This window comes from Mustela nivalis, assembly GCF_964662115.1.
Source record: "Mustela nivalis genome assembly, chromosome: 12".
In the NCBI taxonomy this organism is placed as follows: Eukaryota; Metazoa; Chordata; class Mammalia; order Carnivora; family Mustelidae; genus Mustela; species Mustela nivalis.
This window is the reverse complement of record NC_139031.1, coordinates 51,061,523-51,077,312: the sequence shown is the minus strand read 5'-3', so window position 1 is coordinate 51,077,312 and position 15,790 is coordinate 51,061,523. Positions and strand designations below refer to the sequence as shown.

The 15,790-nt window shown below is 45.7% G+C and overlaps 1 protein-coding gene and 1 long non-coding RNA gene across 3 annotated transcripts in view; both read right to left on the bottom strand.

Moving 5' to 3' along the window:
• Positions 1 to 8,939, bottom strand: part of CDCA7L (cell division cycle associated 7 like) — a 46,751-nt gene extending 37,812 nt beyond the window's left edge. Inside the window, exon 1 of one of the 2 annotated variants that reach the window (XM_082693787.1) lies at positions 8,404 to 8,939. In XM_082693787.1, coding sequence (XP_082549913.1) covers positions 8,404 to 8,427 — 24 coding nt within the window. In that variant the 5' untranslated portion in view covers positions 8,428 to 8,939. The remainder of the gene's footprint in view (positions 1 to 8,403) is intronic. The other variant, XM_082693788.1, reaches the window with a different exon arrangement.
• Positions 8,940 to 9,317: 378 nt separating this feature from the next.
• Positions 9,318 to 15,556, bottom strand: LOC309845592. The gene is made up of 2 exons (XR_014301363.1): positions 15,441 to 15,556; positions 9,318 to 9,844 (listed from the first exon to the last, which is right to left on the bottom strand). It is a non-coding gene; the product is annotated as an uncharacterized lncRNA (long non-coding RNA).
• Positions 15,557 to 15,790: the final 234 nt, after the last annotated feature.

Sequence of the window (15,790 nt, the reverse complement as noted above, 5' to 3'; positions counted from 1 at the left end):
AATGACTACTGTTTCCAGTGAGACTTTCCTGCTCACCACAAGGCACTTACCATCTCTAACTCTGAACCCTTTCACAACCACGACAACCCACCACCAACCCCAGCTCACTGACAAGAACAGCGGAGTGAATCCAACAACTGAAGTGTGAGAACCTTTAGTGTGTCAGGACATGTCAGGTTATAAAGCAGGAACAAGCAACTCCAAGTCTTAAAGGGCTGAACAACAAAACGAGGTTTCTCTCTCGTTTGTGACCTTTCATCCCGGGCCAGCCAGGTGAAACATTCCACACTTCTCCCCACTGTCCTCACACGGGACTGGGGCTGCCACAGAGACCAATACCTGGAACGTTGGCAGAAGCAGCAGGAGAGGGAAGGACACACAGCAAATGACCTAGTGGCATTTGAAAATTCCACTTAGGGAGGCGCCTGGAGGGCTCAGTCAGGGAAGCACCTGACTCTTGATTTCGGCTCAGGTCACGATCTCAGGGTCATGAGATGGGAGTCCTGTGCTGGGCTCTGCACTGGGCACGGAGGCTGCTTAAGATTCTCCGCCCTGCCAACCAGTCTCTCTCTCCCTTTATTTAAAAAAAAAAAAAAAAAGGCTTTCTTCTAAAATAAAATAAAAATTCCACCTAGAAGTGACACACACCACTTCTTACATTTCATTGGCAAAAGCAGACCGAACAGTCTTGCTTATTACGAGGACTAGGCAATTGCATTCCTCCCATTTACCCTGAAGGAAAAGAACCAGAGAACACTTGTTCTGAGCCCTGACAGCTTCCCGCCTGTGACTTAAGAGCATTCTGCGAGAACGCTCTGTCCCTGTCCATGACTGAAAGTTACAGAAGAGCACGTGATCACTTCGTGTGGTTCCTAAGAGGGTGCGACCCCGGCACCAGGCTAAGGAGTCCCAGGAGGGATGAGCCAGGGGCTGGAGGAGGGAACGATTGCTACACACTGTCAGTGCGGGGTGGGGCACAGGATCATCAGGGCAGTAAATGCAGAGGTCAACTAACCCCGCAGGGAGGGGTACTGGTCCCAGAGCCTGCGCGCAGCCACAGGGCGGGGTCAGCCTGAAGGAGGGCTCGCAGCGGACAGGCGGGTGAGAGCCACAGAGTGGAGAACAGGGGCACCTGTGGGAGTGGGAGAAGTCGGTCAGGGTCGGCCTTCCTTCAGCTCAGGTCATCGCTTCAGGCTCCTGGGATAGAGCCCTGTGTCCTGTTGGGCTCTCTGCTTGCTTCTGCCTCTGCCATTCCCCCTGCCTGAGCCAGCAGGCCTGCTCTGTCAAATAAATAAAATCTTTAAAAAAAAAATTTTTTTTTTTTTTTTAAAAAGGACGTGGAGAACAGGCACACAGGGGGTGCCTCTCTTTCAGAGGAGACAAGTGTCCCTGTGCTCATCCCAGCAAGTGCCGAACAGACCCTCACAGGGACAGGAGCGTGGGGGAGGGATCTTCATCCCGCAGCCCGCCCCAAGAGCCTTGAGACAGGGATCTCTGGACACAGAGCACCCTGCTGGGGCAGGCGGTGGGGACCAACAGTCCCGAACAGTCCCTGAAGCGAGGCCCGCGCAGGCTGCTGACAGCACTGAGCTCCGGGCATTGTGCCACAGTGGACGTCCCATTCCCCCAGTGCGGCCTTTCTCGGGTCCCCACTGCCGCCAGGGAAGACAATACACTTCCTGCAATGAAGGTCACGGAGACCAGGTGCTCTCAGTGACATGCTGAAGCCAGCAGTGTGGTCAGACAGAATGAGGAGGGCTTGGTTGTCTGAGGTCAGTCGGTAGAGGCAGCCATGTGAGTGAGCGGATGGCTAGATGCGGCCCCACTGCCTTCAGTTATTTTAATTAAAAAAAAAAAAAACCTCCCCCAATAAAAAAATGCCTGGAACCAAGGATCAGGAAAAAAAAAAAAGAGAATTAAGAATAACCAGTCATTGTAAATACACTTTTATTTTTCTTAGCTTCCCATTTTAAACCAGTGTTAATAGTGAGCAAAATAAAAGCTCCATGTTAAAAAAAATATGCCCGCTAAAATATTTTGTTGTTGTATTTTTTTTTTTCCCATTTAACTACGCTCAGTCGTGGAGCTTTCCATACAAAGATATTATGGGGTGGAGGAGGAGGCAGGGAGGTATCTTTTCTATTTCAGGATTTATTACAGGTATGCTCTCTGAATGCTACACTCAGCAAGCAGTTCCACACTTCTCAAAATGAGGAGCTCGGTGACAGCCCCAAGGTTTCAAGACCATGGGTGGCACAGGGGAGGCGAATTTTCCTCCCAGGAGGGTAATTTTATAAAAATCCTTTTTGTGTTAAAATAAATAAAAATGTATTATGGAATAGAATGCAAAATAAGTGTAATGTGCCTCACTTTTGAAGATAAAACTGCAGATGGATGAAAAAAATCCCCTACACAGATGGTGGGGCTGCTGCCCCTCTGGGCCTCTGGGGCAGGCTGGGACTGGCCTCTGCCATCAGTTCGACAGCAGAATCTGATAAGCCCCACAGAAGGATGCTGCAGGCCGTCATAACTCCTACTTCCTCTCACTACACAGTGACAGCCAGAAAAGCCATCTTTCTTTTTTTTTTAAACAATTCAACAAATATTTAACACCTGTTAATATGCCAGGCCCTGCACCCTCAGGGTAATTATCATTTGGCCTGCCGTGTGATTTAGGGTCACCACACACTACCTTGGGGTAAACCCTTGGGCCCTTCTAACAGAGGGTGAGGTGTGCCAGCAGGCAGCCGAGGGGGGCCACGCCAGGCTCTGTGCCAAAAAACCCAGATGCCAGAGCTCAGAGGTGTGGGGGTCCTGCCCAACAGCTGTGCTGCTGCTCTGGAGGGCTTGGGGGAACAGCAGAGGGGGTCTGCGGAAGGGATCCCTGGACTACACCGGGTGCGGAGGATACCCAAAAAACTGCATGGGCGCAAGACGCCTGGGAAGTTGTCCCCCATGTGCCTGGGGCAGGTTAGGCAGTCTGAAAGCACAGACTTTAGGACTCACTCATAGGAACTGTACACACTATTTTTTAAAACATTTTAAGTGCAACAGAAAGCGCATATCGCTTCCGCGCACAGCCTGGTCAAGTTTTATGAACTGCACCAAACCATGACAACCAGCACCCAGATCCAGAAGGACATTCTTCTCAGCTCTCAGAAACTCATTAGGAGCCTATGGTTTTACCTCTAGACATTCAAGTGTCGATGAACACTTATTTTCAGACATCTAGGAGATGATTTATAGTTGAAATAAGCAATACAAAAGAAGGCAAAGTGATTCAGTGCCACCCAGGGGAGGAGCCCAGAGCAGGGTATCTCCCCCCACCCTCACATTCACGGGACCAACTTGCAGAATTCCAGGCCAGCCCAATCCAGAGGCACTGCCAGTATGCTCCCATCTTCACCGTTTCCCAGGTGGTAAAGAAGAACACACCTCTAAGACTACTCTCCACATTTCCCCAAACCAAAAACACATGGCTAGGTGCTCCATGTTCAGGAAGAAAACAATGTTTCTGTCTAGTTATCATGAGCCCGGGTTCTAACCTGAGTAGTAAACACTGCTTTCTCTTAGCTAGCACAGCACAATGAAGGGGAAAAAACATTGTGTCAGAGACTCCCATCCACTGCAAAGCAGGCACACTCCTTTTGGGAAACAGGAAGGACTCAATAAAGAAATCATCATTAAAAACAGCGTGGGAACACCTGGGTGGCTCAGTGGGTTAAGCTGCTGCCTTCAGCTCAGGTCATGATCCCGGAGTCCTGGGATCGAGTCCCGCATCTGGCTCCCAGCTCCACAGGGAGTCTGCTTCTCCCTCTGACCTTCCCCCTCTCATGCTCTCTCTCACTCAAATAAATAAAAAATATATGTATCTTAAGAAAAATAAGAAATAAAAAAAAAATAAAAACAGCGTGAACTCCAACACAGGGCACAAGGCATATACCAGCTCAAGACATTTATTGAAAAGTTCTAATAAAGAAAAAAAATTTCAACAGAGAAGTACATAAAATACACACCAAAGTGAAAGGCCACAGTCATTAAAAATGAAAACTGTGAAGACCTCCGAGCTACTCAGAAATAGCACTGGCAGAGCTAAAGACAGCGGAATTCAAACTGCCATCATACCGTAAAATTAGGCAAAAATGGTGACTAAACACAGGCAAACACCGGATGGGAACGATCAAGAAAACGACACCCAGGGAGTAGGGGAGGTAGAACAGTAGTTCCAACTTCGTTTTTATTTCAGCTTCTGTGAACCTGATATTACTTGTACAATACAAAATTCATCTAAATATCGTTCCTATGTAAAAGCCTTCTGAATCTGATTCATATTCCAATGCCAACTGTTACAGTCAGTATCAAGGAATCCTGTCCAAAGCCTCATCTGGCCAGTCTCTAAAAAAGAACCAGACCAGCTGCTGTTAACGCCCCAGCTCTTCCAGTTAAAGGGAGGAGCAAAAGTGTTAGGAGAAAACCCCAACGTGCTGACAACCTCTTATATTTAAATAATATATTATACTTAGCATGCCCTTGCTTAAGCAAGGACTTCAGATAGAGTTGTGACTTGCCGAGATCCCGTGAGTCTACTGGCCAAGTCAGGCATTGGCTCGGAGGACAGAATCCTGGCTCAGGCCCTTCCTGGCTGGGCTGCCCAGAGCAAATGGCTCTAGTTCACCTTATCTTTAAAATACAGATAATACAAGCCATTTTGGAACTACAGTGAGAACTAAATCTGATAAAAGGAAATGAGTTTCCATAGGCGGGGGATGGGGGAGATGGGGGGGGAAGGATGGCTCTTCAGATCTTCTTCCATTCCCAAAACCTAGGGCCTTGTAGGTCCCCAAAGCACAGCAGGGGCCAGCTGAGTTCTGGCAAAGGCAGAAGAGGCAAGGCGTTCCAGACCGACCTTAGTACCCAGCACACAGTGAGTGCTCAAAGAATATCTGAAAACGGAATCAGGGAGCCCTCTGTCATGAGCTGATGATTAAGAACATGCAGGAAGCCCTCAGCTCTGTGAACTAACTCTGGCCCCTTTTAACTGTGAGACTCCACATGGTGCATCTGCACTGCATACCAATGGCAGCATTTACCACTGTGGGAGACAAAGTCTTCTGCACGTTATCTTCAGCTATAGTTACCAAATATGCCTCTGCATGATCCTACTTACAAACATTCAGAGAGAGAACAAACTGATGGTTTGTTCATCAGTTCATCCATCAAAGGGGAGCTGGGTGAGGAATGGGTCAAAGAGGTGACCGCGGTTCAGAGCGGAGCTCTCATGATGAGCCCTGGGTGGTGTACACAATTGTTGGTTCACTGTATTGCACACCTGAAACTAACAAACACTGTGTGTTAACTGCACGGGAATTCAAATTAAAAACCTAAAAAATAAAATATTCAGAAACCACTGCTTTCCCAAAAGAAAAGAAAACAGCCCTACTAATGCTGTCTTACTCTGTCAATCCTACTTTGGTGAATAAAGCTATCTTCTATGAAACAAAATCGTGTCTTGGAAGTAAAAATTGCAAACCGTAGCTCAGACAAGTGCTGATGGGTAAAGCAGAACTCTCAAGCACAGTTTAAATGAATATGCCTGTTCTATTTCAATGGCTTTATTGATCTTTTTCATTAATTTACTGTAATATACATAAACTGTTTTAAGTCACATCATTATCTCATGGATTTCTGTCCCATGTGCCCGACCAGATCAGAATTGATGCGATCTCTGAAATTTTTCATTACTGAGAATTCAGTGCATGGCAAATCACCGTGCTGTCCTTCCAAGAAGTGACAAACCATCCCCCTCTGTGAGCAGCTTTCTGTGGGCACAAACTTTAAGACAGAGAATCAAGAGGACTCTTTGTAGCTATGAGGTCAGCCCCAGAGAAATTCCTCTTTACCATGCCAGCAGCGTGCACCAGACCCTTTCCTGAGACCATCTGCTTCACTCCTTCTGAGAGTCCAGCCTGAACCCTAGAGCAAGAAGAGAGTCACAGGACAACACTGACAGCCAGGACTTGCTGGTTCCTCTGCTGGGAGGCGGAGGCAGTCTCATCCTCCAGAAATTCTTAGCTGCACTGCCAAGTGCTCTCAGAAAGGGATCATACCCTCCCCTTCACGGGAGTATTACTCTGGTCATTCGACAGAAAGACACAAAGACACAGTGGTCAGCCCAACAAGGACTACACCCACAGAAGCTGTGGTCTGAGTCAGTGGACAGCAAATCCGACACATGGGTGAGGCTGCAAAAAAGCAGAAGCTAAAAAGGACTTTGGTTTAAATCTCGGTCTTCTCATAACATAGGCTGCTTTGCTGGAAGCCCTTCCCACTCTGTCCTTTCCAAGGGATGGAAATTCTATTGATTGTATGTGTGAGAGTAAAAGGCACTGTGCACTAAGTTCACCCCAGGCGGTTCATCACACTGCTTTATTCATAAGGCTGGGGGACAGGGGAGGACCGCACAAATTTAACATCTTGCTGTGCCTGAAATGTTCGTTAGTGTTCCTATTGGCAGTCACCTGCCTACCCCACGAACCTCTCTGCTAATTTAGAGAGACTGTAATCTGCTCACATTTGAATTATAATGAACAGGAACATTTCCACTGGAAAAATCGTCATGCATCTCAATTTGTGCTGCAAATTAGGTCTTTGGAAAAGGGTGGGAAAAAAACAAACCTGATCCTCTTACATATAGTAATTTGCCCTAATTGGTGTATAATGGGTCAGATGTAATTTGTGGATTACCCCCACATGGTAAATAGTTTATTTAACATTTTAGAAGTACCAAAAATTAGCTTTATTATTTGATGGTAAAAGGTTCACTCCCGACCATACATTCTGAGGACATTTTGAAACTAAACATAGACTGTATATTTAAGTGGTGGGAGTACAGTTGGAGCAGAACAGGTTTCCGGAGTCCTATGTCATCCAGATACATTGTCTGATGAAATTCATAGGGGGCTCCAAGCCCCTTGCAGAAAGGGTTAATTCCTAGAGAATATTCATTATATGGTAAAGGTCAGTGGAAAATAAAACACAAAGCCGACTCAGTTCTTACTCTTGTTTCTTTTCCTTCCTTTTAATACCTCCCCCCTCATTGGGGAAATTCGAAAACAGTACTCTTTTCTCATCAACATCCACAACAATTTTTTCTCAAATCTCTACTTTCAGGAAGCCTTTCGGACATCACTATATGGCCAAACGACCAACCATTGGTAGTTTTGTCTTTAATTGGCGCCAGGACCCAGGCAGGTGATAGCGGTCTGGGCTCAGGCACGACTGACTTGCTGGGTCGCTTCCATTTCCCAAGGATACGCCCACAGCCCCGCCTTTCTCCCAGCACCCAGGTGGAGAAGGAGGAAAACACTACTAGTGTAAGGTAAAGTGGAAGCGGTGAGTTAATGGCACTCACAAAAGCAAGAAAAAAATCCAACCGTCACACACCTCTCTCGGGCTCCCACAGCTATTTCCTTCCCTTTTTAAAAGTTTTATATTTAGTTCATTTGAAAAAAAAAAAAAAGTCGGTATTGCTTACCTCTGAAAATACTAGGTATATTCGTTACTAGAAAGTAAGGAAAAGCTCTTTTAAGAAGTAGAATACAACACTGAAGTCACGTTCACATTCCCCACCACCCCCGGAAACATTTGGAGGAGGGGTACTCTCAAGTGTTTGTGAATGAGATTTTTAAAACCCAGTGTGGACCATAAAGCGTAATTGGGGTCCCGCTGGGTTTACGGCTTGCGATCTCTTGCGATCTCCGGGCTTTTTGTTTTTTAACTTGGCCTCATGACGCTGCCATTTCCCCTTCCAAGTGCTTACAAATTCCTTGCAAACACTTAGAAAAGTTCTAGAACAAATACAAGAGCAATTCCTTGTAAATTACACTCCCTCATCCAAGTTGAACTGGACCCCAGCTATTTTTTAAGAATAATTACACTTTTCTGAAACTTCCTCATCTCCGTGCCAATTCCTGGAGAAAGTGGGGGAAGCGCACCAGAAAAGCTCCCCGCACACCGCCCACCCCTCCACGCCAGATCCACCAGCGCTGCAAACGCAGGCGCTACGCCCCTGCCGCTCCCCGCCTGCGCTTCCCTCGAAACGCGTCCACTCCAGGGGCTCGCGGCTCCACCGGCCCGGCCAGCGACCTCCGGGCTCCCACCCGGGACGGAGGCCACCGCCGCGCGGGAAACGTCCAGACTCTTCCATCCCGGCCCCCACCAAGTTGACCCACCGCGCACACCTGCAGGGCGCGCCCGCTCCGGCGTTCCCGGGGCGAGGCTGGCCAGGTCCGCAACGCGGTGGCCAAGGGCCACGTTTCCAGCCCCAAGCAGGGAGGAGGGCCGGACGCAAAAGGCAGGCCGGCCGGGAGGCGTCGGGACTGGGGCGGGCGCCGGGACCCTCACCTGGGAGCGAGACGCCAACTCCATTCTTCCCACCCGGGCTCCGGCCTCCTCCTAGTACGCGGCTACGGGAGCCTGGCTCGCCACGGGCCCGGTGCACGCAGAACACCCGCGGCCGCGCAGCCCGCGCGCTGCGCCCAGAGCTGCGGCGGGCCAGGGGGAGGGGCGCACTCGGCGCCCGGGACAGGGGGGGTGAGAGCCGCGCCGCTCCCTCGGCGCCGCTGCGCCGGGCTGCCGGGCTCGGGTCTCGGACCAAACTTCGCTACCGGGACACTTGGCTTCGCCCGCGGCGTGAGAGGGGGGTGCCGATGGGCGCGGCCCGTGGCGCTGCCAGTGCGGGGGCGCCGGGCTCCCCCCTGCAGCGGAGGGAGGGAGTGGAGCCGTCCGGCCGGGTTTCGCGCGGGAGAATTGAGGGGGCAGTCCCGGCGCAGCCTCCAGCTGGCACGCCCGGCTACGCGCGCCGGATATTTGCAGGGTTTGTTCCAGCTCCTGCCCTGAAGCACATGCCTCTGCTGCAATCCGTGTCTCCGCTCCGGGAGAGTATTTTCGAGCTACTTCGGAGCTCATTTTGTTTAGTTGTTGTAAAGGGGCGGGGTTCCGCCGCCTCCCCAAATATTGCTACAGTGTTCACTTTGCACCACAAGCAACCCGGGTTTCCTTACCGAGGCCCTGGGGTTGGGAAGCTTCAAATCCCCTCCAATTTTCCAGAGGTTAGAAATACCGATTAACAAATACTGGCTGAACAACTACCATGCGTCAAGCACTGTGTCAGACCTGGAAACACGAGATGGAACAAAAAAGAAAAAAAACAGGTCCCTGCTCTCTTGGGAGCTTGCAGTCAGGGAGCCAGCCACCAGCAAGATGATATATAAGTGCAATCATGATACAAGTAAGTGTAATAATAATGTAGCAACGAATTTCATTCATAATTTAACGATTCAAATACCATTAATGTGATAGTAAGCTCAATTATAATGATGCAAATAAAAGTAAATTTGGAGCTATGATCGATGCCATGAGGGCAAAGGTAAATGGTACTATGGTGGCTTAAAATAGGGAGACTTAATTTGGCACATGTCAGGGAAGACTTCTTAAAGGTTCAGGTAAGCAGAGTGAAGAAGTAAGTGGGTGGAGAGTGTGGAAGGCTTGAAGAAGGGATTGGGGAAGGCTGGTAGGGAAGTTGTCCTGGAATCAGAGCAGGTTTGTGGAGCAGTATCGAAAGCCTTTTAGCACTGTGGGCACGAGTTCAGAGTGGACCACCGTATGCAGGAGACCTTCTGTAGCCCTTCTTGGCTGCTTGGGATCTGAAATTCATCTTTTCTTTGTTGAAGCAGTGAATGAAGTTGGCCAAACATTTGCTAAAGCTTGAGGAGAGAACATCTGGACACTTCCTCCTTTCATTGGTTCAGCAAATACATGTGCTACATCCTCTCCATGTTCCAGACTGTGGGGGAAGAAAGATCAATAAAACATAATATGATTTTAAAAAAATTTTTCTCTTTATTGGGTAATATAAACTTCATTAAAGCCAATTTCATTTTGATTATGCTTTAGAGTTCTCCTTCATATATATAGTATCTTTTTGGATCTTCCTAACATTCTTCCAGATTCTTACTATCCACATTTTTTAAATGTGGAGATGGAATCTAAGATGATGCATTATGAGAAAGATCCCTGTCCCCCTGCTAGTGAATGACAACTGCAGACTGCCAAACTGGAAAACACTCCTTATGCCTCCAAATTCAAAATTTATCTTTTCCTTTTGGCTGTTGGGAAACTCAAGAGTGAAATGTGTTCCACTGGAATTTTTTTCTTTTTCAGTGAATTTGCTTTCCCATGAACCAGTGATGTTGTTTTCACTTAACTTCCTTTCAGTGTAGGATGCGTCAAATCCCTTTTGCAAAAGGGAGTATAAATTTGAAATAGGTCAGAGTGTGCAAATTTGCAGATTTTGAAGTAACCTAGTTCCTATTTGGAAACCTGTATGTAGCTGCACCTTCTTGCTTTAGAAATTTGCTATAACTAGTACTAAGTCTTCAAATGGCAACATGGAAACTTTCTTCCTTTGTCCTGAAAAGCCCATGCACTTGAATAGTACTTAGTAATTGATTCTATAGTGCTGTTTTTTGTTGTCAGATTTTGGCTCCGTGCTGTCTATTTGACCCTTGAACAACCTAGCAGTGAGGGGGGCCAAGCCCCAGCACAGTCAAAAACCTATATAGAACTTTTGACTCCCCCAACACTTAACTGCTAATAGCCTATTGTTAACACATATTTATTTGTTCACACACTTTATTACAATAAAGTAAGCGAGAGAAAAGAAAATCATACGAAGAGGGGCGCCTGGGTGGCTCAGTCTTTAAGCATCTGACTTCTGCTCAGGTCATGATCCCAGAGTCCTGGGATGGAGCCCCACATGGATTCCCTGCTCAGCCGGGAGTCTAATTCTCCCTCTCCCACTCCCCCTGCTTGTGTTCCTTCTCTCAGTGTCTGTCAAATAAATAAATAAAATCTTTTTTTAAAAAAGAAGAATCATACAAAGAGAAAATACATTTACAGGGCTGTACTCTATTCATCTAGAAAAATCTACATGTAAGTAGACCTGCAGTTCAAACCCATGTAGTTCAAGGGTCTACTGTATCTCCTACTCATGGTTATGGATGGGAGCATGGTTGTGAGTGTTGGATTTCAGCACGGCACTGCAAGAATGAGTGTCCCTTCTCAGGAGCAGTATATTGCAACAGAGGAAAAGGAGATGGCAAGTGTTGCAAAATTTCTTAAAGAATCTCTGTCTAGAAATCTATGGTTGCTTTTTAAATGTGTCTGAGATTTAAAACCGGGTCCATAATACCTTCAACAAGATAAGAAATTTGGGATTAAATGCCACTGCACATGCCTCAAATGACATGAAATAGTTGTGATGATCGTTTATCATTCCTGGCCCACAACTTTTTCCTCCATAAAAGGAGTCCAAATATTTCTCCTCTGCTCTGAAGTAGTCGCTTTGCCCGCCTCATGGAGCTCAGCTGTAGGCAAATCCTCAGTGCACACTCTATAACAGAGAAGTGTGCCAGGTTGGAATTCTAAACGCCCAGCAAAGAATTCACCTTTGGCAGAGGGTTGGAAGCCATGTGAGTAATATCTGAATACCACTTAGCATTACATTTGATTGTGAATAAATGAAATGACAGTTACACAAGATAACATCCACACTTGTTCTCTTTCTCAGTATCTTGAAACTCCCATCTCATCGAGATTAGATAACACCTCACCCAAATGGGGAGACGTCTCTAAATTTGAGATGCTCCAAGATAACATTTCCAAGTTGTCGCAGAATAAAAGATCTAAAATCAAGTCTCTTACAGCAAAGTCATCACCTAACAGTGACTGGGTGCTGATCTGGGACGTTTCCTTTAATTCCAAGTTGGTAGTCTGTCTTGCTGACTTAGCTTGCCAAGAAACTGCTGTCATAGCCAATTTAAATACATTCAGATAATAACCACTTGAACAGCTATGGAGAAAAAGACAGAATGACCAATAATCGATGCCTTCATATATTGGCTGCAGAAGAGTATACATCATGGTGAAACTGTAATGCCCATGGTTCCAGCAAAAAGCCAATAGTCATCATGGTATCAGTAATAGCAGTAGCTAAATGAGCACTGGCTGGGCACCAAAGCCTGTGCTGAGTTCTCTTCGCAAGCATTCTCTCATCTAATCTTTCAACTGTGACAGTTACCCATCTGCTCCTCAAAAACAGTGCTGGGAAAATAAATGAAAGAATATTTTCAAAGCATTTGAGATTTCTTAGCGACGGTATATAAACTCAAAATATGATGAGTGTGATCCATATTTCATAGGCTTTTTGGAAAATATATAGTATTAATCATTTAGTCTCTAAACATAAAATATAATTATGACCAGGCACTGACAATAAAGGGATGAAAATGAAAAGATTATTCACAGCACTTACCTTTCTAAGAACTTAAGGTATTAAAAAAGGAAAAGAGGGGCGCTTGGGTGGCTCAGTGGTTAAGCCGCTGCCTTCGGCTCAGGTCATGATCTCAGGGTCCTGGGATCGAGTCCCGCATCGGGCTCTCTGCTCAGCGGGGAGCCTGCTTCCTCCTCTCTCTCTCTCTCTGCCTGCCTCTCTGCCTACTTGTGATTTCTCTCTGTCAAATAAATAAATAAAATCTTTAAAAAAAAATAAAATTAAATTAAAAAGGAAAAGATAATGATCTATTTCTACATCAGTGGTACCGATAAAGGCACTGTGGTACACAGTTTTTAAAGAACTAAGTTTTTTCACTATGTATTATATATGCAGCATTTTTTTATTGAAGATTTTATTTATTTATTTGAGACAGAGAGCCAAGGGGAGAGGGAGAGAGAATCTGAAGCAGACTCCACACTGAGCACAGAGCCTGCCCAGGGCTCAAGCTTACCACGGTGATACCATGACCTGAGTCACAACGAAATGGAAAATTGGGAATCAGAAATGTAAAATTTCTCTAAGTAGTTGGCTCTACAAATATTCTGTATTAATTCTACATGTACTTTTTATAACAACTTTCCAGACTTTGTAGAATTTCTGATTATTACAGATTTATTCTTTTTTTACTTGTAATAATAAAGTATTTATACTGGTAATAAGGCTAAATCACATTTGTGATAGAAAATCCACAGGCTTGGGCAATTGTGGGTTCATTTATTGTTCCTTTATTCCCTTAAGCCTCCAGGCGATTTTACGAGCATGGATGTTTGAGAACCATTGCCCTAGCCTAGCTTGGTGTTTTGCCAAGTAGGATCCTCAGCCCAGCAATATCAGCATCACCTGGTTTTAAAAAAAGTTCCAATTCTTGGGTCCCACCCTAAACCTACTGAATTGGAAACTTTGGAAGGGGAGCTCAGCAATCTGGGTTTCTTAATCACCGTCCAGGTGATTCTGATTTTTGCTTAAATTTAAGAACCACTTTGGTGGTCCTCCAAGGTCTACTGTTCACCAGCTGGGTGACCTTGGGACTAATCACTGAGCTTCATTTTTCTCATCTGGAAAATGGGGATCTCGCATGGCTGCCGAATCCCTGCAACAGTATTCCTACAAAGAAGAACGTGTCACACCAGATGTGATTGTACTCCGAGAAGGCTAGAGTGGTGGACACTTGTAAAGTGGTATTAATAGTAATGACCTTTCCATTTTTTGAACACTGACCACATTCCAGGACCTGCGTATGCATAATTATACTCAGTCACCACCACTGATGTGGGATGAATGTAACATATTCCTCATTTCTCAGATGAGGAAACTGATGCTCTGAGTTTAAGAAACTTGCTCATGATGAGCCAGTGAAGCCAAGAGGGAACCCAGATCCATCCTGCCACAAAGGGGTACTCTCGCTTTTTGCCTTGATTCGGGTAGCTTGAGAGGGTGGGGTAGGGGGCGTGTAGAAATTTAACCTTTAATTTTAAAAATGAGAATGAGGTTCTTTATGTTCTATCATTCCAACCTACTTATTTACCATACTAGGAATTCTGGTATCTTCTTCCTTGTTACTGAAAGTAGTGATTTCTCCATCTACAGGGTACCTTTAGCAGGTGTCTCTACATTCTTTTCAAGAGCCTCCCCCACCACCACACATTCCCATCTCTTTTTTCCAAAATCTACATATTCCAGACTCTCAAGTGGTTCAGCTGTCCCAGATAAGATTACTCTCCACTGAAAATCTGATCACCCTGCTTTCTGTAGCTTTTGGCTCTGACCTGCTTATCATGCCTGGATTTGTTTATAGCCTTGAGTCCAAATGAGCTCCTGACCTTGCTAACTGTAGCCCAGTACCAGGAAATTTCTGACAGCATAAAACTCAAGGTCTCATCTTAAGACTATGTAATGAAACCGATAACCATAAATTCCCAGGTGGGCTCAGGAAACGGAATGCAACGGGACTTGGGCATTTCCAACTGTTACTTCCAAAGCAAATCATATCTGTTTATGAAATATGGACTAGAAGTCATGCACTCGGAAAGCATGTTAAACATGGCTTGTTACAGAATGTAATTTTGCAGGCACAGCCTTATCATCCTCCTCTTATAAACAGGAGGTGGACTGTTTCAGACACTGACCAAGTGAACTGAAATGTTTTCAGTCTTCCTTTTTTTTTCAGAAAGGCAACATACCAGCTCCCCTGCCTCTTCCCGCGGATTGCTCCCCTTCCCATCTTCCCTCGTCACTTTCTTCAAACACTCTAAAACCGCCAAGCATTTTCTATCCCAGAGCTTGCAGCTCTCCACAGGGCCCAGGAAAGTCGGAGAGGATTTCTTAGTAAGAAGTTTCTGCCACTGTTTAGAAAAGCTGGGGTATGTGATGGCCCAGACAGAATCTATTGTACTTGAAAACTGAAACATGCCTCCCAAAATAGGAAGAAAAGCAAAACAATCAAACAGAAACCAAAACAATAATAACTGTAACAGGGCGCCTGGGTGGCTCAGTGGGTTAAGCCGCTGCCTTCGGCTCAGGTCATGATCTCAGAGTCCTGAGATCGAGTCCCACATCGGGCTCCCTGCTCAGCGGGGAGCCTGCTTCCCTCTCTCTCTCTCTCTGCCTGCCTCTCCATCTACTTGTGATTTCTCTCTGTCAAATAAATAAATAAAATCTTTAAAAAAATAATAATAATAAAAATAAGAATAACTGTAACATAGGGAGTTGTCCTTTTCCAGAAACTTCTCAGGCTCTATGGATGATTAGTGCCTGGGATAATAGTCATAACCTAAAATACATGTTTTGAGAGAAGGTAAGTAAGGCAGTGCCGACCTTACAACCAAAAGGGAATTCACCCACAATGCTGAAAGAAAAAACGAGGCAAGCAAATCATTTATTTGACCTCATAAATGTAACGTTTGCTTTCTGCTCTTTCTTAAAATAAATAAATAAGGCAAACTAAACTACTGAAATCGATTAGGCAAAAGCCACACCTAAAATCAGCAGTCTCTGAAGTTTATTAACTTCTGAGTGAAACTGTAACTGCTTAAAAGTGTTCACGTACCTTTAATCCTCACGAAATCGGTTCACCCGAATCCTTGGAGATGAACAAACATGGCTGGGCTGACAGCTTCTGCTTCAGCATCTGGGCTCCGTTCCCTCCAGCAATGTAACTGCTGCGCACCCTTGCCAGATCACATTTCAGCAGTATTTGATCCTCCTTGTCCACCCCCAAGCTGTAGAAGTTCCCCTGCATCCCTGAGAGCTTCACATAAAGACATAGTTGTGGTCTTGTGGCAAACACCCCATCTTTAAGCAGACTGTTTCTTTGTTTTTTTTTTTTTTTTAAAGATTTTATTTATTTATTTGACAGAGAGAGAGATCACAAATAGGCAGAGAGACTGACAGAGAGAG